Source organism: Alosa pseudoharengus, unplaced genomic scaffold, assembly GCF_046254945.1.
Source record: "Alosa pseudoharengus isolate Yale_2024_CS ecotype anadromous, Long Island Sound unplaced genomic scaffold, YU_APseudo_1.1 YU_APseudo_1.1_scf_11, whole genome shotgun sequence".
NCBI lineage: Eukaryota > Metazoa > Chordata > Actinopteri > Clupeiformes > Clupeidae > Alosa > Alosa pseudoharengus.
This window is the reverse complement of record NW_027468576.1, coordinates 13,715,526-13,737,970: the sequence shown is the minus strand read 5'-3', so window position 1 is coordinate 13,737,970 and position 22,445 is coordinate 13,715,526. Positions and strand designations below refer to the sequence as shown.

The window sequence follows — 22,445 nt, the reverse complement described above, 5'->3', positions numbered from 1 at the left end:
ATGATGTAACGGGTGCTGCATTTCCTCTCGTTTCTAGTTCTGGACGTCTACGTGCTCAGCACAGATGGTCAGGTGCAGGATTTTAAGTTTCCGCAGACAAGCAAAGGTGGAGTTTCGATTCAGCTGTCTGCCAACACGGTGAAGCTCAACAGCAGGAATGGTGAGCTCCAGCCCACCTGCTCAGCTTCTCTTGTCCTTTTGGTGTGCTCTGCAAACTACCACAAACGCCTGGAGATTCACTTCACATTTGTGTGTCGGGCTAGGTCAAGAACAAAGACTAACAAATCCTGTATACAGATAGTGGCAATTCCTGAATACAGATACATTTGCAGTGTCATATCTGTATTCAACATCGACATTTCAATGTCGACAATTCATTTTTGAATCACTAATATTATTTTTTTCAATAGACATCAGTGACTTTAATCAGCTGTGGTGCATTTGTGGGGGGGATTTAGTGTTTCATTTGGTGTTTTTGTCATTGTTTTAGGAGTTGCTAAGTTGGTGTTTGTGCTCTACAAACACTTGGGACAGTTTCTCAGCACTGAAAATGCGACCATCAGACTGAACAATGAAATACATGGACGCAACCACTCTGTGGCTGTCAACTCCGACATCATCGCTGCGTCCATCAACAAGGAGTCCAGTCGGGTCTTCATATCAGACCCTGTGATTTTTACCTTGGAGCATATTGATGTGAGTTTTGACATAAAACTAACAGACATTAATCCTTTTACAGTAATGTCAATTTGTATGAAAATTTCAGTTCAGTTCAGTTCAGTTTTATTTTGACATTGTTACAGGATAACAATGAATTGTTGTTAGAGCAAAGCAGACATGCATAATAGACAGTTTTTAGAAAAAGGCTCATTTGAAGGCTAAATGCTCTGCTAGATCACAGACAATTATGTTTTAGTCACCAAACATTGAGATGAAACACACCTGAAGTGATGTCTCAGAGAAGTTACAGCGAGCCCTAATAGAAATTAATTATCTAATCACAGGAATGTTGGGGGCACTTTTTTCTATAAAACTGGGGTGTTGATTCAAAGATGAAATGTATAGTGTGGGATGTTGTTTCAGGACAATTATGCTGTCCGGAGTAGTCCGGAGAGCTCAATGGAATTGTGCCTCACTTAATTGTTCATCAAAAGAAACTAAACCATGCTTTTGATGTAAGACATACTCTGACTGAGATGTGTTTCTAGGAATCAAGGATAAAATGCGAAAAAAATCCACCTGAAAAGAAAATGAGGAAGTTGAAATAATTAGCCGTCATTCAGATAAAGCTTTCACATATTGCTGTCTGGCAGCTTTCAGACGCTTTTCAGATGTCTGTACAGTACTGTTTGTGTGCTGTTTTCCAGACGCAACACTACTTCAACTCCAACTGTTCGTTCTGGAACTACTCGGAGCGGAGCATGACAGGATACTGGTCGACGCAAGGCTGCAAGCTCGTCACAGGGAATAAAACACACACTACCTGCTCCTGCAGTCACCTCACCAACTTTGCAGTGCTGATGGCCCATCGAGAAATCGGGGTAAGATACCTGTCTTTTTTCATTTTAATTAGTGCTGGTTATTGCCACAAATGCCCTGATTTCAATTAGGATTCACAAGCTCACAAAACAATTATCTCCCGTTTTATCAGATTACCGATATCGATTATAGAAATGAGATAAATAACTATTATGTAACAGCTCTCTAGACATGGAGAAATTAAAGTTCTTAAGGGAACACAAATGTACAATTCTGTAAACAGTTTTTTAACTTTGAGTTTCCAACCTTGTCATTCTACAATTGTGAATAAAACGCTAGAAGGCCCTGCTACATTATGTGTAGCATTATGATACATTTTTATCCTTTATAAGTCACATTATATATTATTATATAAGTCCATTCCACTGTGTGTGTCGTCTGACTATTTTAAGAATCTTCAATAAAGTTTCAATGCAGTGCTGTTGGCTACGTCTGCAGCTATGTAAAATAATGGCGAAAATGTCAATAAGTTATGAGATACACAGACTGCAAAGGCCCTGATTATTAAAGGTTTATGGGTTCAAAATGAATATCACAGCAACATCAAATATCCAATGTGGTATAGACCAGCCATGGTGTCATTTGTTTCTCACTTGAAATGGACGAATCTGGCTTTATTTTTAGAAGATTACTTTGGACTTGGGAGATGGTGGAGAGTGATATCAAGTTTTACGGTACACAAGCACATCTGAGCCAGAATAAGCAGAATAAGAGTGGAGAGAATCGCTCTCCAGCATGTCCTAACCTTTCAGATGTCATCAGGCAACATGATCATGTATGATCTAAGCTGCATATTTGGCCATGAGATGAAAGATCTACGACTCATTCTACCAGCAGACTTTTTCAAATGGCAGCTGCGGGACATTTTACAACCCCAGATCCATAGGGACGGCCAATGTAGAAACATCACTGGCATCAGCATCGAGGTCTTTAAATGATGAGAATTTAATCATCTGAGAATGGGACCACCTACGGTAACAACAGATGTGACACACCATGATGAACTTGGGAAGGGGGCTGCTTAAGAGTCAGAGTAGATGGGGCTGTTCTAATGAAACAGCCCTGGCTGTGGTTTTAGTGTCAAAACTGTAAAGATCTAGAAGCTTGTGACCTTTTGCAAGCCCCAGATGAACTAACTGTAATAATATGGGCCAAAGAGAATGCAGGGTATTTCCACAAATCACACTTCTAAGGTTTTTCTGTCCCCAATGTTAGGCACTAAAGTGTTTTATTTCCTGGTTTTATGCATCACAATGGGGATGTAATGTATTGTGATTGGTTATATCCATGCTTTGGATTTGCTATATTCAGTGCACTCGAAGAAGAATTTTGCAGACATAGGCTATTTAGACACACATAAATGTTAATGAGAAATTATGCCATTGTGAAATGAGATGAAAGCGGACCTCCCAGACGTTATCGGATGCTTCTGTTCTGCCTCAAACGAGAGCCTTTGCGACTTTTAAGGTTTTTATTTCCTTAGTCAGTCTTGCTCAGTTTGACAGCTAATAAGTTCACTTGAAGTTGTAGACAATGCCTAAAGAGACACACAGGAAGCTGGAGTCAATTGTCCCTTATGAGACGCTAATTGCGGTCATCTGATACACCCAGGCATTGATTGATAGCAACCCAGCGTCCATTTACATGTCTCTCTCTCACAGCGGTGTTCATTTTTCTGTCTCGGGCCTGCCACAACTGATCCATAAGAGCCACTAAGAAGACCCTCTCTGCTGTTTTTTTCTCCTCTATTGACAACCCCACGTATTCATTTCCTCCGTCTGTCTGTGCGGCTCCGCAGGTCAAAGGCGAAGTGCACGAGCTCCTGCTGACGGTCATCACGCGCGTGGGAATCATCATCTCGCTGGTGTGCCTGGGCGTCAGCATCTTCACCTTCTGCTTCTTCCGTGGCCTGCAGAGCGACCGCAACACCATCCACAAGAACCTGTGCATCAACCTCTTCATCGCCGAGTTAATTTTTTTAATTGGGATCGACATGACGGAACCCAGGGTAAGATCAGAGATTCTGCTATTGATCTTGAGATTAATTTTCTCTGCGATTCATCAAAAAAAAGAATCCCTTGTCTGAAACTGAGAGGAGCTGCTCAGTTTTCGTCACGAGGTGCCTTTCATAGCTGTGGGGATAAGAAATGTAGATGCTGGAAAATGAAAGTGAAATTCATCAGTGTGGAAAAAATATATAATAAAACTGTAATAGGCTAATAAAACATCGCTTATTATCATTATACACAGAGTCAAGCTATAGGGAGGATGATTTTGCACTTAGTTAAAGTCACTTGACCTTATTTCAAAATTATTTTTAGCATTAGCTGATAACAGTCACTGGACATGCAGTCTGCTGTTTTTTTCTGCCTCATGTTACGCAATCATCTCTAAAGCTGCTAATTAGTCAATGCTGAATTAACCTCAGTTAGGCCATGGAAAATGAGAAGCATCACTTAATTTGCAAAAGGTTTTCGACATTAAAAATAGATGAACATTTGATATTCCCTCTTTTATCTTCCCCAAAATAAATATGTGATGGAATCACTTTGAAAATGAGAAGTGAGCACGTTATCCATCAGAAAGTAATATCTTCTACAGTTTTAAGTTACATGGGTTGAAGTATGTCCTTTTGTAGATAAATTTATTTTATTAACAGAGTTAATAGGGCTCAGTGTTTTGCTTGAGTGGGCTTTTGGGTGGCTGGCTTTCTGGTCATAATAGCCTGAAAGGAAATACACAACTGTCATATCATGAAGATTCTGCTGAATTCCTGTATGAATGTCTTGTTTGCAGATTGGCTGCTCCATCATCGCGGGGATTCTGCATTTCTTCTTCTTGGCCTCCTTCAGCTGGATGTGTCTGGAGGGTGTCCAGCTTTACCTCATGCTGGTCGAGGTCTTCGAGAGTGAATACTCACGCAAGAAATACTACTACGTGTCCGGCTACCTTTTCCCCACCATAGTGGTCATCGTGTCCGCTGCCGTCGACTACCGCAGTTATGGGACGGAAAAGGCGTAAGTGGAGCCTCACACATTGACCCTTGACCCCCCTCAGCTAGTCTTCACAGTGTGCACATTAGTGCAATGGTATGTGTGTTGTCATTGCTAGTAATAGGCAAGATTACACAGATGTGGGGAATGTTATGACTACGTGTCTTAGCATCTCAATGAAGACGACTGTTTTGATAGTATTAAATGATACTTCTTTACCCCGATTTCATAACTGTGTTGATCCCAACCAATGCGCAATATGATCCGTTCCCATGGTGAAGCCATAGCCCTGCTCACCAGCGCTGTTTTGGCCAATTTTCTGCTATTTATGTTTGCCATTAGTGTGCGCTCCAAAGCAGTAGCGTTTGATCTGTGTTGTTTATGCTGTTTATTTGGTTACCTTGCAGCAGGCTAGTGTTTCACATGCTGGCCCAGTGCGAGCTAAGGCCCTCTTCACAGGGAATAGCTCTCTTTAAACTCGCCATGCTCCGAGTGAGAACTAAAAACACTAACCGTCCTCTGTGCACACTTCATACACTTTGGCTTTCCTGGCCAAATGAGACTAGAAGTATGCAAAGCCCCCCGTTACTGGAATTTAATCATCTCTTCCTCATGTTTACGTTAAACTTCTCCCAACAGAACTTATTACAAACACAGCAAGGATATTTAGAATTGCAGCATGGGTACCTTCACAATTCCCTCCCCCATAGTCAGTGACTTTTGACTTCAGGGGTATAAAAGGCATCCAACTCGGCCAACTTGGCCAACTCTACATCCTGAACCTAAAGTTTTAGCTACAGTAGAGGTCAAACCTATTGCCAAGCTACCATTACTGCTGTGGCGTAGCATAGCAAAGCTGAAACATTCTGGCATAAGAAACCAGCCGTCAGATCACTAACTGATAGCTAGCTGGAGAGGGCTTGGCCGTTGCTATGGTGCAGTACAGTGCAGCATACCTCAGGTGAAGGCCTGTTAGCGGAGAAGCAGCATGGGAATATTGATGCTAGATAGCTAGCTGATGACTCATGGCGGGATCCGTATGTGTTTTGGACCAGACTGAGACAGATAGTGTGGTCTGGTCCTGCCTTGTGTGGAACTGCCCTTTGTGGAATCGCCCTGTGTGTGTCCTCTGTTTAAGGGCTCTCTGGTGGCCAGTTGTATGTGAGGTGCTTTCCAGCAGCCAGTGCTTTATGGATGCCATTTTGTCACACTAATTAATAGCAGTCTCGCAGTCTGGGCTCTATCTGGCCTTCCCCACTGCCTTTTCCACACGTGAGAATTACATGCAAGAGAGAAGCTACACACTTATTTTATCATGCAATGCAAACATCTTTCTGCAAGTCAGGCAGTGTAAACAGATTCCTTCAAGTCATGCAGTGTAAAACGCTTTCTGCAAGTCATGCAGTGTAAACCACTTTCTGCAAGTCATGCAATGTAAACAGTTTTCTGCAAGTCATGTAATGCAAATGGTGTGTGTTGTGTACCCCCCAGGTGTTGGCTAAGGGTGGATAATCATTTCATCTGGAGCTTCATAGGACCTGTTACCTTCATCATTATGGTAAGATGGATTACATTTAAATGCACTTTGCTCTGATTGTGTGTGTGTGTGTGTGTGTGTGTGTAGGTGTGTGTGTGTGTGTGTGTGTGTGTGTGTGTGTGTGTGTGTGTGTGTGTGTGTGTGTGTGTGAGAGAGAGAGAGAGCAAGAGAGGGAAACGAGAAAGAAAAATTGGTGCTCTCAATATGGGTGATTCTCGTGGTTGAAGTAATTGCCACAGACGTGCTGTGATAAGATCTTTTGTTGCGTGCAAATGGAGAACGGTGTCTTTTTTCTTATACTCTCTTTAGATTCGCACCATAATTACCATGAATGACAATCTTGACAGCGCTTCAAAGTAACAATAAAGAAATGATTGTATTTGATGTGTAATTTTGTATATGTATGTATAAATGTATGAAGAGGGTGGTATGAGGGAATTGTGACAGCTAGTGTATATACATCCATCACTGTGTGGTCAAGGTCTATACGGGTGAAGGCCATACCATCCGATGCTGACATATGTACTGTTCAGCCAACCAATTATTTACTGGTCGTGGCATTATTATCTGTGAGCGGATCGGTGAGCCATGGACCTAAGAGGGCCTGGGGGACTGTGACTCCTGCCCATAAAAAATGAAATAGCCCAGGGTTGTTATTGGGCTAACCTTTTGAGCAGTGCGCTGTCTATTGGTGTGTCCTCTAATCTCTCCCTGTGGTGGATGGCCGACTGTGGCAGGCGGCCTCACGCGGAGACCAGATGAGGCGGAGAGGACAGGAGAGGAGAGGAGAGGAGGGATGGACGGTGTTTGTGTAGAAGTGTGTTCATTATTGGCTTTATGGGCCCATCAACAGTCCCGCTGACCTCGTCCAGGCGTCTCTCAACGTCCACATCACTGCAATAAGGAAGAGCTTCTTGAATCTTATTTGGTTGCTAGATTTTTTTTCTTTTCTTGTGATGATGAGATGGAAGAAGCTAAAGGTCACTGTGGACCACATCAAATACACTTTGTATGGAAAATAATCCCACAAATGTCATTTCATCCCCAGCCACAGCCTGTAGTCAAACCAGGTCATGTATTATTATTCTATGTACTTCCCAGAGTTTCTCTCATTACGGCCTGACTGGTCTACTTTGTTTTTTTTTTCTTTTTCGTTCTTTCTTTTTCTTTTATTTTTTTCTCTTGTGTGAGATGGCCATCAGCAACTCTGTGCTAGTCACCTGTGCAGTAGCCCCCTCAACCCCAGGTGCGTCTGATTTATTGTGAAGTCTTACGGTCGGACAGAAGGGAGGATTTGCAGTTCTCGGGGAGCTAGCTCAGGCTGTTTCTCTGTTTGCAACGTTTGACAACGAAAGATAAAGTACAAAGGTAGGATCCCCCCGAGGGACCATGTAACTGGAAGGTTTCCTTGACCTCGCGACCCTGATTTTCTAACAAATTGGCTTTGTCCTTGTTGATGAAGGTGGTGGGTGGATGAAATGGAAAAAAAAGCTGAAACTCAGGAACGCATGCTCAAGTAATAAAGCTGCCCTGCTGTGTCAAACTCCTCGGTGGACTTTTAGGGTAGTCGTTCCACTGGTGCAGCAAAGTGGAGGGTTTTTTCCCCTCCTCCTCTTCCTCTTCCTCCTCCTCCTCCTCAACCTCGTCCTTCTTTTGCTTTTCTCTATTGTATGACTTGTGCTGAAGCCAGACAGAATGGGAGGCTGTGAGAGGCTCTTTGGGCGCGGAGACAGGCTGGAGTTGGTCTGCCTGCGGGCGACGCAGGAGTATTAGCTCACTGGAAAGGGAACATGGAAGTAATGAGAGGTTGGAAGCCATTAGTATGCTTGAGCAGTTTGAACGCAGAGGCTTGGATCATGACACGTCATGAGCAGTTCTTGTCATCCGGACAGTTCCATCTGCACCGTAAATATTTCATCCGGTTCACGGGGAGTTCACCCACCGTGTGCACGGCCGCAAAAGCTTTCTCCGCCGGTCCCAGGGTGGCGTGGGGCCCTAACACACACACACACACACACACACACACACACACACACACGCGCGCGTGCGCTTGGCTAACTGCGCTGATTCACTGAGGCTGAGCTGAGCTGAGCTAAGGAGGCCTGGATGTGGAGTCCTCCCTCTCTCTCTTTCTCTCTCACTCTCTTTCTCTCTCACTCTCTCTTTCTGTCACTCTCTCTTTCTCTCTCTTTCTTTCTCTCTCTTGTTTTCTCTCTCTCTATCTCTCTCTCTCTCTCGCTCTCTCTCTCTCTCTCTCTTTTTCTCTCTCTCTCCGTGCTTGCGCCACCCGCCCACCAGGGCTCGTGTGGCAAGGTAGCGGCAAGGTAACAACAGACCCCTGGGAGAGAGCTGGGGAGAGAGAGAGTGTGTGTGTGTGTGTGTGTGTGTGTGTGTGTGTGTGTGTGTGTGTGTGTGTGTGTGTGTGTGTGTGTGTGTGTGTGTGTGTGTGTGTGTGTGTGTGTGTGTGTGTGTGTGTGTGTGTGTGTGTGTGTGTGTGTGTGTGTGTGTGTGTGTGTGTGTGTGTGTGTGTGTGTGTGTGTGTGTGTGCGCTGGGTGGGTGGGTGGATGGGTGGGAACACTGCTTCTGCGAGGTTACTTGAAAGTGCTCTGTCCCTGTACACTGTCTCATTGGATCGCTGTCATCACTCCTGGCTGGCTGCTGGGGAAGGTATTCTGAAGCCTTCACTCAGCCGATTGCAGAAAAGCAACACACACACACAACACACCATGACTGTGGTCTGTGGTATAAAAGGGGCTGTTCTATATTAGAGTTATATTCTGTGTATCTTGTCTCACAGTATATTTTTGCAAACACAATGGCTAACGGTGTAGATGAGAATATTGATCTTCACTGTTGTGATAGTTGGAGTTTTGTGGAACGTGTCTTTTTTTTAAATAAATGAAAAGAGAGTGAAGAAACTCTGGTGAAGGAAAGAACACTTTGCCTGTCTCGTTGCATTACCATTTTGAAGTTGCCTTTGTGTTACAACATGTCCAATTACTAATTCATGTTGCGGATAATAACTGAATAAATTGTATGGAGACAACAATTTGTTTTGAGCAGGGCTGGTTTGTTTGTCTTTCTTTAGACTGCACAGCTTGGCCCTGGAAGCATCTGTAGCATGCCATTTGATTTCTAATGCATTTTCCAGCTCTTATTGATATAGAATGACACTAAATTGGCGCCAGACGACTAGACGGAGTCCTGCGACAGGCTAAATACACATTAATTGAAGCAATGCATCAAGCCCTTTTTTTTTTATTGCAGGCTAATTAACATCCTGCTCCAATTGTACTCTTTTCTTTTAATGTGTTTCCGTCACAAAGAGATTATTTCTGTTCTTCTGTTTGTTTTCACAGTTAAATCTCATCTTCCTGGTCATAACCATGTATAAAATGGTCAAGCACACGACTTCACTGAAACCTGATTCCAGCCGGCTGGAGAATATCAAGTAAGTTGTTTCTCAGCCCTTTTGCCGGCTGGCTCGTTGTTTGTTTATTTGTTTATGTGTTTGTTTGTTCTCAGTAACATTGGATGTTGAGATCTGTAAAAGGGTAGAGATTTCCTCTGTGATGTTTTTTTACAGAACAACAAAAAGTCTTTATCTTTATGCTTATTTCTCTTATAATGTCCTTAGTTCCACACACCAATATACATTGAACTCTTCCGCTTGTTTTGCAAGAGCAATACAGATTGATCCCACTTAGATCAAATTCCTTTCTGTGCATTCCTATGAATTGGTTGTTCAGAGAGATGAAAAAACACCCCTCTTTTGAGAGAGCATTTTCAGACTTTGTTGGGTTGGACAGAAATCCTTTTCCTAAGCCCTGTGTTGTGTGTGTGTGTGCGTGCGTGCGTGTGTGTCTTGAGAGTGCTGATTCAAACATAAAGTAGTGGTTCAGCTGGGAGGGCTACCAGAAAAGCCTGGCCATATGTCTCCCATGAAGAAAGAAGCGTTTTGATCCTGCTCACTTCCCTCCCATAAGGGCTTCGATGTAGTTTTCCTGCAAACTGGGGGAAAGATAACACATTATGCTATCTGTCCTGATTCTCAAAGTGTGGGAGGACTACTTAAGCACACGTTAGCCTTTTCGCCGGATGCTTCAATGCGTAGAATTGGTGACAAATGGTCTTTTGCTTAACGTTGTTGGACGAACAGTTTATTATGGGTTCATTTTGACACATAGTGCAATAGAGGAATGAATGGAACATTTGTCTACTTTTAAAGGAACTACGAGGTGTTTGAATATGGGTTGTAAAAGATATTGTTAACAACAGTCAGAATTGTGGCTTCAGCTTCTGATAGTGTAAAACTTTTATAGCCAATTATTTATTATTTTTATGTATGACTTATTGCTGTCTCTTTTCCATTATTTTATGTCAGTTTTTACATCAGCCTGTTAATGTCTGACTCACGATAAGGATGGAATTCTAGTTGTGTAAAGTAATAAGGGATTGGTGGAATGATAATCACTAGTCATAGTTGTGTAATGGTATAAGGGACTAATGGCATCACCAGTCAACCCTTTTCCGTTCAAGTCAGTGTGCCATCCCATCTCCTGTGACAAGGCAGGTCTGTGCCTCTTCAGCTGTAGACTTCAGGGCATCCTGCCCATATCCTGGCCATATTCTGGCCATATCCGGGCCATATCCTGGCCAGCTTGATTTCAGAGATGGCTGCTCTGATGGTTTGTGCATCAGTCTTGCTGAGTGACTTATTTTCATGACAGGAGGACGCTTTGTTTACAAATATCAGAATATGGCGTGGATGTAGCAGCGTGCGTATCCTCATAGAAAAATATGAAATTGTCCGTGAAATATCTCCAACAGATGTGTGATCTCTATGCTGTTGCTTTTTATGTTATCTGCACTTGCCCTCAGGAGAATTGTCAACCACAAACGATTCAGTGTTCTTCTCCATGTGTGTGTATAGAATCATTATGCTTTTCTCTGTACGCGTGTGTGTGTGTGTGTGTGTGTGTGTGTGTGTGTGTTTAGGGGAGAGGGGGGATGTGATCATTGCATGTTGCATGTCAACGGCTCTAACCAGTAGCATCTCGTTGCTCCTCTTTTTGTTTTTTCGTCTCCTCTCTTCTGTCTGTCTGTCCATCCCCACCAGTAATTATCGTGTATGCGACGGCTACTATAATACCGATTTGCCAGGGTAAGCTTTCATCATATACCGCTTCTCTCTCTTTACTGTGCAAGCAGCATTACGCTAGCAACACAACAGTGTTTGCTGATGGCTTAGAGGTTAACATGCTTGTGAAGAACTTTTATACTTTCTTTTTTTTTTTTTTTTTTTTTTTTGCTTAACTGTTATCTTCCTGCAAGTTCCAAGATCAAAGTTGCAAGTCCTTAGTTGAATGCATGCTAATTATGCTCTGATCATTCTGGTCTAATTTTGTCTCTCTCTCCTGCTTATTGCTCTGTCTCTAGCTATGAGGATAATAAACCGTTCATCAAGTAAGAGCATTATTAGTGAGAAAGTCCTTTTTATCCCCTCAGCCTGTAGTTGATGCCCCCCCCCCCTCACTCCACCCCCCCTCTGACCTGCAGGGGTTCGTCATTGTCTGTGTGCTCGCCCTCATCCTCCATGTCTGTGGTCGGTTCTGTTGGATGTCTTTCATGTGGTGTCCTGCGGTGTGTGGGGGACTCCTTCGGACACCCTCACACACCAACTATCTCTCACACACACACACACACACACACACACACTCCTTTGTTTGTTCTTCCCTCTGCTCTAACCGATTTCTTTAGTTCCTCAGCGCTCCCAGACATAGACCCATTGTCAGCCTATTATACTGTATACGCTCTGGTCTAGTGTGCTGTTTCTAATAGAATCACAACTCAAGATACATGCCATCATTTCCCGTCTTTTTGAACATGCAGCCCTAAATCATAGTTGTGTGTGTGTGTGTGTGTGTGTGTGTGTGTGTGTGTGTGTGTGAGAGAGAGAGAGAGAGAGAGAGAGAGAGAATAACTGTTTGTTGTGTGTGAGACAAAAACTGTTTGTCATTTAACTCATTGAGTGCCAAAAACGTAATATTAAGTTTTTCCTTCCCATGCGTTGAGTGCCAAAAACGTAATATTATGTTTTTAGCTTTTTTTTTAATTACGAAACTAGACACTCTAACACACCTTATATGTGATTTTGGGAACTCTGTGATGAATGGAAATGAAATATATGACGATCGTGAAACTCATGAAAACGCAATCTGGACATTTTATCATAACTCGGTTGCCGCTTTGGGTCGAATCAGTGACGCATGCACGTCAGGTCAAAACCAGGCCATTTTCGTGGGTCTATCACTAGGTGCCAGTCTCGCCAGGTCTCGCTGATCACTTCCCGGAAAGTTTACACAAGTAACAGGCAACACTTCATATTTCATGAAAGACGTTATATCTCCATTTCTGGAAAAAAACAGCGATTTTGATAAAAACTAGCCACTGTTTAGCTTGGGATTTCTCAGGAACAGAGGCGTGTAGAAATACACGGTTTGCACCCACTGAGAGCTTAAAGTCTCACCTTTTAATCGAGCTATTGTATGTGTTCATAGCTATAACACAGAATATGCTGTGGCTGTACAAAAATCATCAACAATGGTCTAGATTGCTGGCACTCTAGGACAAAGCTCCCGAAAAACAGCTTGGCATTCAATGAGTTAAGAGATTTACGATAAAACAAATCTCCCCAGGGTGGCACTTTCTTTAGGTGGCCCAGAGGAGACAGATGTCGGTCTGGCACTGTGTTAAAAGGGTGCGATGTGGCATTAGTGTCATGGCAGGGTCCAGTTTAAACATGGGTCAAGGAGAGCTATGGCACTATGGCACAGCATGCGTGCCAAATTCCAATCCAAGTGCTGACGGGTACTACCCGGGTCCAGTTTCGACCAGCGGTCATTTCCCTATCTCACCACTTCTTTATTTCTCCCTCCTGCTTCATGTCGCTCTCAGCTGTCCTCTCGACATCTTCACAAAGGCAAAAGCACACAAAGGCAAAAGCACCATTATGAGTTAGTCGACAAGTACCTGTATTTTCAGTAGGCAGGTCTAGAAACACCTGATGACGATCCTCAGTGGTCCATCAAAATGAAAGTGCTTCCCTTCCCACCAAACAGTGGAAGTGTAAAGCTGGATTAACATGTTGCTCTGATGTTGGCATCTCCAGTTCTCAAGCTAAATGTAGCTAGTGTTTTCACGCTAGCAGACTCAACCAGTGAGCGCTGGATGGACACTGTGGCTGTTTAGCATTTCATCATTACTGATGTCTCCTTAGCATACCCTAGAGATGAGGCCTATCAGTGTATTATGCGGATGGAAACGGAAAATGAAACACAAATTGCTTGTTCTTCTATTTGTGGTTCTAGATCTTGGGTTCTTGGAGCTTTTGCTCTGCTCTTCTTCCTGGTTCTGACGTGGACATTTGGATTGTTCTTCATCAATGAGTCTTCTGTGGTCATGGCCTATCTCTTCACAATATTCAACACCATCCAGGGGATGTTTATCTTCATATTCCACTGCCTTCTTCAAAAAAAAGTAAGTGGATATTTTATACTGAAAAAAAGATAAATACTGCAAAGTACCCATCTGTTAGTGTAACATTTGGTGGGTAATCTAAAGTAGAGTTAGCAACAAATCATGTCGTGCCAAGCTACTATTAAAACATATTTGACAAGTATTTTTTGTTGTTTTGACAGTTGGTAATATTTTCATATGGCTCAAAGAGAAACCCGAAGTAGCAGTTTTTCTAACTTTCTTCTGCTATTACTTGCATGGCAGGTGCGAAAGGAGTATAGCAAATGCTTCCGTCACACTTACTGCTGTGGAACTTTGCCAACTGAAAGTTCCCACAGTTCAACCAAGACATCAACCACAAGGACCAGTGCCCGCTACTCCTCTGGCACCCAGGTACTGTCCAGGCACACGGAGGCTAATCGAGTTCACCACTCAGTCGGCCGTTTGTACTGAAGGCAAGAATTGAGCAGCCCTGTGTCTCATCCGAAGGTCTCCAACAAAAATAATCTCATTTTACAGATGCACAATAAATTGAGAGCTTTACAACATTTGCACATGAAGACACAGAAAATGGGGCATTCTATGCATGGCTTATCCAACTAATCGAAGCATTTGTCCGTAACTGCATACACCACTCTTTGCATCTGCTTTCAAACTACTCGCAATCTGTTTACATAAATATTTTCATCTTTGCCAAAGTTCTTCTCACTGCCATCAGTTTTAAAGTTGTTTATATGCCATCTAAGGTAACTAGTGGTTAGTGGTTCTTTTTTTTTTCTTTTCTTTTTGAAGAGCAATATCAAGAAAGGTATATTAGTCTCATGTATTTTGGATGTATGGTGGAATGTTCATGTATATATTTTTCCCCTCACTATTCCAAATATAACCCCTGTGCTTTATGGATCTAACAGAGTCGTATTCGGAGAATGTGGAACGACACCGTCAGAAAGCAATCTGAATCTTCCTTTATCTCAGGCGACATCAACAGCACATCAACCCTTAACCAAGGTCAGTCATAGAGAAATCTCCACTCCTTCAAGACAAGATCTAGCATGCCCATCCCGAGAAGGTGAAAGAAAGGAAAGCTGAAGGAAATGTTAAAGAGTAGCAAAGCAGACTGCGACATGTGCAAACACCTGTCACAACCTGGGCCACTAGTCATCTTTTCACACGTATGATTAGCATATCCATGTTGTATGATAGGCAGAGTAATTGCCTCCTTAGCCCTTAATGCACCACTTGACAGTGTGTGAACGAACTCTGTCAGCCATTCTAAGCCCTAATTAGTTCCAAATGAGTTCATCACTGTCAATAAGCTTTGACATGCAATGATACACAATAGAGCGTTTGTCAGACAGGTCATTACAGGAGACTCCCCTGTCCCTTCGCTTGCAGATAACCAGCGGCGTGTGTGTGTGTGTGTGTGTGTGTGTGTGTGTGTGTGTGTGTGTGTGTGTGTGTGTGTGTGTGTGTGTGTGTGTGTGTGTGTGTGTGTTGTAATGGGTGAAAGAAGCGAGTCACTGGTGGCTCCAGCTGCCGCACATAGCGGCACATTGGGCCCATTCTCCGTTATGTTTTGGTGTTTCCTCAATAACCTGCCGTGGCTTGATAAACGTGCCCCTCCACTTCCCTCTCACATGGTCGGTGTCACCGCACAGCCAGAACAGGATTACAGGCATCAAATCCCTCTTCAAATCCTTCATGGCCCGTCACCGTGGGCAGCAAGGCCGAACACAAAATGGGGCTTAATATTATTTGATCATTTCAAGCACTCAAACTTCAAGATTCAGTCCATTAAAAAAGAAAAAAAAGAGAGATGGAGAAAGAAGGGAAGAGGGGGATTGGGAAGTGGTGGAAATGGGTGATAAAAGGAGGGATTCCATCAGGCTTTTGGCCCAGTAACACCATTTAGGATTCACCCAAAAACAGACTCGAAATTGTTTTCTGAATTATAATTCTATTTGCAGCAAAATTTACAGTTTTAATTAACACTAATATGATGTTAGATTCTTACAATCCCAGCAAATCCTATTTGTGAGGTCCTCGCCCCACCCCGCCCCACTCCGCATCCCCTTGTGCATCCCCTTGTGCATGTGTTGTTAGCTTGGCTGGGCTGCGGCTTTGGGACTCTATCCACTTAGGCCCTAGAAAGAGCTAGCATTCATAATTTAGCCCGAGCACAGATATGGTGATGAGAAGATGATGTTCAACTCTGGATGACCCTGGTAGGGAAGCGCAGGTTGGCCAGTCACGCTGTTCTAGCTCGCTCTCAAATGGCTTTCAGTGCATTCTGGGGAAAGATGGGTCGCAGTGAGGTGGGGGTTTAAAAATATATCTGTGACTCAAACGCCAGCTTTCAAGCCAACTTGACAGAGATGGTTTACAGACACAGAATCTCTGTGAGCTGACTGCCGTATTTTGGATATGTGACAATTGATTAGCTGATCGTGTTATGCCTATGGAAATAGTCCTCCTTTCAGTTCAAATTTAGTGACATTTGGAGAAGTATCGGTAACACTTGACGGGTGAGTTCATAACACATTCATAGCAGCTGTCATAAACTGCACATAAAGCATTCATGACTGTTTCATGATACATGACTCAACATTCATACCAAACCTTTCATGAATGTGGAAGAATGACGACAACTTGTCAAAATAAAAGTCCAACAATCACAAAGCAGCATTGTTTTAAATTTGCCTCCAATATTTCATAATGAATACCATTAATTTAATCTTTCCAGCCTTTGTAAATATTTCATGAATATCTTATAAAGTCTACATCGAATGTCACTTTACTATACAAGTTGTGAAGTATTCGTAATGAGTTTAACACTGGGAGTATATGTGTAACGTATTTGTGTAACCTGGAACGGTTGGACATTCCCAGTAGCAAAAGATGAGAAATCATCTGCAAAGGTTACATCATAAAACAAATACATTTTTATGAAAGAAAAATAATTTTCTTGACCATGATTTGTCGTTTTAGCACTGGAGTAGCCCATTGACTCAGATGTGATGTGATCAGGTAAGAGGTTTGGAATAAAAACGGCAAAGCTGTTTTACGATTGTTGGACTTTTATTTTGACAAGTTGTCGTCGTTCTGTCTTCCACATTCATGAAAGGTTTGGTATGAATGCTGAGTCATGTCTCATGAAACAGTCATGAATGCTTTATGTGCAGTTTATGACAGCTGCTATGAATGTGTTATGAACTCACCCGTCAAGTAAAGTGTTACCGAAGTATCTTAGTTTTCCTGTATTGGATTGTACCTTTAAATCTTTTAAGTTAAGTTATTGATATAATAAGGTCTCTTATAGATGTCAGACTTTTATGGGGAAGGGAAATTTTAGTTGAAGCATGATAATTTAATTTCCGTCTCTTAAATTTTACAGATTTACATTAATCTCAAATGGTTGTGCCAACCCAGACCTTATTGAAAGATTACAGTGTTTAGTTTTGGATTGGTCGCCAATGCAGAGTTATACTCATAAAGTCTAACTGAAGATATTCAGAGATAATGTGATCAATTCAGTGGGTGGTACTCCTCAGGAGAGGGAGGTTTAGGGATATTACAGTTTGTTCATCATCTCGAGAAGATCAGACAACTTTATACTTTACAGGAAAAAGTTATACCAGTAAAGTAAAGATTCTGCCGGACTTATTGTTTCTATGAGGCTTCAGAGCTCCAGAGCAGTGCTCTCTCCCTTTAGAGCTTGATTGTATAGCTCTGAGACTGCTGCAAAGATGAGATGATGGCCATGCTCAGGGTCACTGCTGGACTCCTGACAGTTTATCAGCAGAGGCTTGCAGACGAAGATGGAGTTTGGACAATTGTCCAGCTGTCTAGACAGAAGAATGTAAAATAAAAAGGACCATACAGTATGTTGGTGCAGTGTTCATACAGATCGAAAAATTGTGTTTGGTACATATAGTCCCCCTTGGTTTACTTTCCCTGCATGATTTTGAAATCTGTGGACGTTTCCACTATTGACAGGTTTGCTAAAGAGAGTGTAGTACGGATAGGACTATACATGCAGTATGTTAGGAAGTATGAATGCTTACTTAAAGAACTCATACAATGATACATACTCTCTGTCCCCATTCCTCTCTTTCTCTCTCTCTGTTCCAGGAATGACAGGCAATTATCTTCTAACTAACCCTCTTCTCCGACCGCAAGGCACTAACAACCCCTATAACACTTTACTGGCTGAAACGGTCGTGTGTAACACGCCCGCTGCCCCCGTCTTTAACTCTCCAGGTGTGTTACTGCTCTTCTAACACTCACACACTCACTCACACACACACATGTTGTTGCTCTAAACTGTATAAATGTCATTCTACATTTTCATTTGCTTTGCATTTCAGCAATTGAAAATAATGATGTATGTACAAACATAATAAATTACTTGAGTTGACTTTTTTATATTTATTTATGGTATACACAGCTTACATTAAATGTGTTGGGTGTGAAATCATGCATTATTTTATACAGTACTGTATGTTCATCTTACTTTGCGCAGCGGATTTCTTTCAGAACCACTAACGTATTGTTATTTCATCAGTAGTTAACAACTAAACTAAACATTATCATGTTCTATTTCTGTTCCGAATGTCGACTCTAAAGCATTTGACTCATGATGCTGTGTTTGTCAAAACCAAACTCTGGAGTTGATGTGTTGTGAATGACCGTGTTGTAAGGGTGTATGAACATGTTTTAATCTCTGCTGTTTGCTCTCTCCTGCTGCCTCCTTCTATAGTGACCTACAGAGAGACAAGTATGGGAGTAAAACTTAACTTTGCCTATCAAATGTAAATTTTTTTCAGCATGGTTTTAAACAAAATCAAAGAACAACCACACAAAAACTGGCATTGCCACTGCTTCACTATCTATATCATCAACATTCTCATACAGTTGGCAAGTGGTTCACCAAATAGAAATCCAATTCAACGTTACTCTGCACTGATGTCCCCTTTCCTGACTGAATATTTCGTAAATATGTCTGAGGCTTTAGAGTCTCTTAAAGTCTTAATGAAAGTGTGTCTAACGTCTGGAACCTGCTGGATATTGTATAGCATATAAATGCATGCCTTTTGTGTAATGATGCACTTTAATTAAACTATTTAGATGCTAAATGTTACTCTCAACTCTAATGGCATTCAGTGTGTAAATGTCAGGATTTAACACCAGCTCTAGGTCTCTGGACCAGTGTTAAAAGGGAGAAAAGTCTATTTCTAGTAATAGTGGGCATTCTCACTCTTCAATTGAGCTGCACTCTTATCAGTTCCCCCCCCTCTCTCCAGACGTTATCTGTCTGGATGGAAATTCTTTTACAACAAGGTATAGGTGGATTGTTATATAACTCCTGGCATCAGTCATTTCTCTTTCTTTCTACCCTTTTCTTTCCTTTCCTTTTTTCCTCCTTGCTCACCACTTTATTTTTTCAAAGCTGTGTAATGTCCCATATCTGTGCCTGCAACATAGTTGTTGTAAAAAACATATTTACCACCCTTCTCACTCCAATCTCCAAACCCTTTCAGAGAAATGCATTCACATTCCACACTCCAAAGTGTGTCGAGTCAAGCCAGACACAGAGACTTTAATCTTACGATTGCTATGTGTACTTTGTGCATAAGAACGGGCTGCCTTCCTCTGAAGCCGGTGGCTCACAGAAAGGCCTGCCATTGCCTCCTGTGACCTCCCTGGCTGTGCTTTTTCTGGGGTTGCTCGATCAACTGGGGGTGCATTTGGCCCTGTCGCTGTGACTAATGCAGGCTCTCGCAGTGACCTTAACCAGCGGAGAACAGTGACAGTCATTGAGAAAGTCTAGAAGGAGATTCGTATTGGGAATCACTGAGCAGATTGTTAATTTGATGAACCCTTGCTCCAACTAAGTTGCTAAGTTTTTGTGTGTTTATTTATGTCTTATGTTTTCTTTCACTTCTGCAGTTTTCCATCTTGTCCGAATAAAACGTTTCTTTTTTTGTTTGTTTATGTTTCTTTCGTACATCAGCTACACTTAGGCCAGGTAGCCTGAACGGGCTGACACGATGTGAGTTGTGCTAATTGAGTGTGTTCACCTGCCTGTGTGTAGTGATGTGGGGTGCTTGCTTGTTCGCCCTTGTAGTGAGAGAGATGGCTGTCCATGTTCGACATGACTTTTCTTTCCCTTCGTTCATGTTCTGACATTTTCCCCCTCATTCTCACCTTCAAAAACCTCCTAACAGTGTTGGTGTCTTGGCAGCTTGCAAGTCTGCACAGTCGTTTGCTATTTTCTAAAAACAATTCTTTAATATTATTAATTTATAATATATATTATTTTTTTACAAGTGTTAATGTTGTTTGGGATATTGAACTTCACTCTTCAAAACTGAAATGAATTATGTTGATTTCATTTAGACACATTAGAACATACCATTTTCACTCTGAACATCAATTCCACTCTTATCCAGTAGCATGCATTACAAAACAAAAAACAAATAAAAGGAATATTTTTTGTTTGTTTGTTTAGCCTTTTGTTTGTTTAGTCTCATAAAATTTTTAATTCCTCAATAAAAGTTTAATGAACTGGAGGCCTTATGACTCCTGAACAGCATTAACACGAGCTACTGTAGCATTAGCGCTGTGTTAGCGATGTGCCCAGTGTAAACTAATGTAAACCCTCCCAACATGCTCTCTCATTGCAGGACACTCACTGAGCAGCAAGAGGGAAACAAGTGCAATGGATACTCTACCGCTAAATGGTAACTTTAACAATAGCTATTCACTGCGTAACGGAGACTACGGGGACAGTGTGCAAGTGGTGGATTGTGGACTAAGCATAGACGACGCAGCTTTCGAGAAAATGATCATCTCGGAGCTGGTGCACAACAACCTCAGGGCCTGCAACAAGACTCACAACACGGAGCGAACTTCTTCTTCTTCTTCAACCAAAGTGGCCGTCGGGGTTGGTGGCAGCAGTGGCAGCGAAGACGACGCCATCATGGCCGACGCCTCGTCTTTGGTGCACGCTGCCAACCCGCGGCTGGAGCTGCACCAGAGGGAGTTGGAGGCGCCGCTGATCCCACAGCGGACGCACTCCCTTCTCTACCCCCCGCAGGACAAGGGCAAGCTGGAGTGTATGGAGAGCTACATCTCTCCCTTGACGCCAGAAACGGACGACAACCTGCAGTCCCCCAATAGAGACTCTTTGTACACTAGTATGCCTAATTTGAGAGACTCACCTTATCACGAGTGTAGCCCAGACATAGAGGAGGACCTTTCTCCGTCCAAGAGGAGCGAAAGTGAGGATGTCTACTATAAGAGCATGCCAAACTTGGGCGCTGGGCATCAACTGCATGCCTATTACCAGATAAATAAAGTGGGAGACGGCTACATTATTCCCATAAGCAAAGATGGATGTATTCCCGAGGGGGATGTGCGGGAAGGACAAATGCAGCTCGTCACGAGCCTTTAGACCGATTTAAATATTCACCACTGTACTCTTGGCAATGTAGTAAGATGTGTCGAGGATTCTCTCCACATGTCCAGGTATCCACCAAATTTTCATCTGCATCTTCAACCTTGAAGAACATTTATGACTATGGGGAGGGTAGTATGAGATTGTTTGATTTTGCCAGGACTGTATATAAATTGAAGAATAAAAAAACAGCCCAATAATGTATTTATATGTTCTTCTGTTGCTGGAAAAAATTAAAAGATATTTAAAAAATATACACAAAAAAGACAACCATTCCAAAAAAAAAAACAGTTTCTTACTTAAATTTGTACATATAATACACATGAGCATAATGACACACACAATCAACATGATCACTGTCTAAACCTGTTTTGTATTATATACAAAATGGAATGTTTGACTGCTGAAATGTTCCTGAAGACACTATTGGATTTGGAAGAGCTCTTGAGTTTTGGGAGGCCCTGTGAGAGAAAAAAATAACCACTAGCAATCAAGCCCCAGGCCTTATTTTCTCCAGTGTGTATTGAACTCTTGACAAGACAAAAAATACAAAATATTTATATATATTTTGTTGTATTGCTAGTGAAATCAATGAAATCAAATCAACTATAATTATGAAGAAAACATTTTAATTAAAAAAAAACTATGTTTTGAAGAGACTATTGTGTAAAAAAAAAACCTCACTCATTGGTGGTCAGTGTTTCCTCCCTGCATATACAGTACATCCCATTTCTAGCTCATGCAAGTGAACCGGTGGACATCATCCAGAGGAAACGCGTAGTCATTTCAGCTCATGTAGATTGCTCCGACTCAGAGTGCCGCTTTGTGATGTGAATCTGTAGAACAGATGAATATGCGATGGACTGGTAGGCCCCTTGTTCTGGACTCAATTTCCCCCTGTAGTTTCTCATTTGAATTGGCTTTTTTGTTTGTTTGTTTGTTTGTTTTATTATTCTCCCCCACCCCCTCGAAACAGTGAACTTTTGTGAATATTTTCAAGCACTGATATACATGGTTCATTATTTTATATAAGCGTGATATTAAGACATTCATCACTTTCAAAAGAAATGTAAAGGTCCACACTTCGTAAACAATAAATACATGTGAATCTTTTTGTCAAATCTCATGCTTTGTTATTTTTCTTTCCCCTAACTAGATTAATGTGAGTGAGTGTGTGTGTGTGTGTACATGTGTATGTGTGTGTGGTTGAGGTCGGGGAGGGGGTGCACATGTGTTATCATATTGTGTGGAGTCCAAGACTACATGGATGAATGACTAAATCAGAAAACATGTTACTTCAGTCATTTCAGTTTATGCACATGCAGCACTGAATGCATACTGTAGGTCAGCACAGAGGTTGTCTATCAGGGAAATTCACAAGGTCTTAGTGGCATCTGC

At 42.1% G+C, this 22,445-nt stretch overlaps 1 protein-coding gene across 6 annotated transcripts in view; it reads left to right on the top strand.

Moving 5' to 3' along the window:
• The window catches only part of adgrl2a (adhesion G protein-coupled receptor L2a), a 79,573-nt gene extending 57,405 nt beyond the window's left edge, over positions 1-22,168 (top strand). For 2 of the 6 annotated variants that reach the window (XM_076278061.1, XM_076278060.1), the window contains 11 exons: positions 38-160; positions 491-696; positions 1,368-1,541; positions 3,338-3,547; positions 4,336-4,556; positions 6,024-6,090; positions 9,430-9,521; positions 13,441-13,609; positions 13,853-13,981; positions 14,500-14,596; positions 20,275-22,168. In XM_076278061.1, coding sequence (XP_076134176.1) covers positions 38-160; positions 491-696; positions 1,368-1,541; positions 3,338-3,547; positions 4,336-4,556; positions 6,024-6,090; positions 9,430-9,521; positions 13,441-13,609; positions 13,853-13,981; positions 14,500-14,596; positions 20,275-21,044 — 2,258 coding nt within the window. In that variant the 3' untranslated portion in view covers positions 21,045-22,168. Of the gene's footprint in view, positions 1-37; positions 161-490; positions 697-1,367; positions 1,542-3,337; positions 3,548-4,335; positions 4,557-6,023; positions 6,091-9,429; positions 9,522-11,189; positions 11,235-13,440; positions 13,610-13,852; positions 13,982-14,499; positions 14,597-17,719; positions 17,849-19,601 lie in introns of all 6 variants that reach the window. The other 4 variants (XM_076278064.1, XM_076278059.1, XM_076278063.1 and 1 more) reach the window with 4 other exon arrangements.
• The last annotated feature ends 277 nt before the right edge of the window (positions 22,169-22,445 follow it).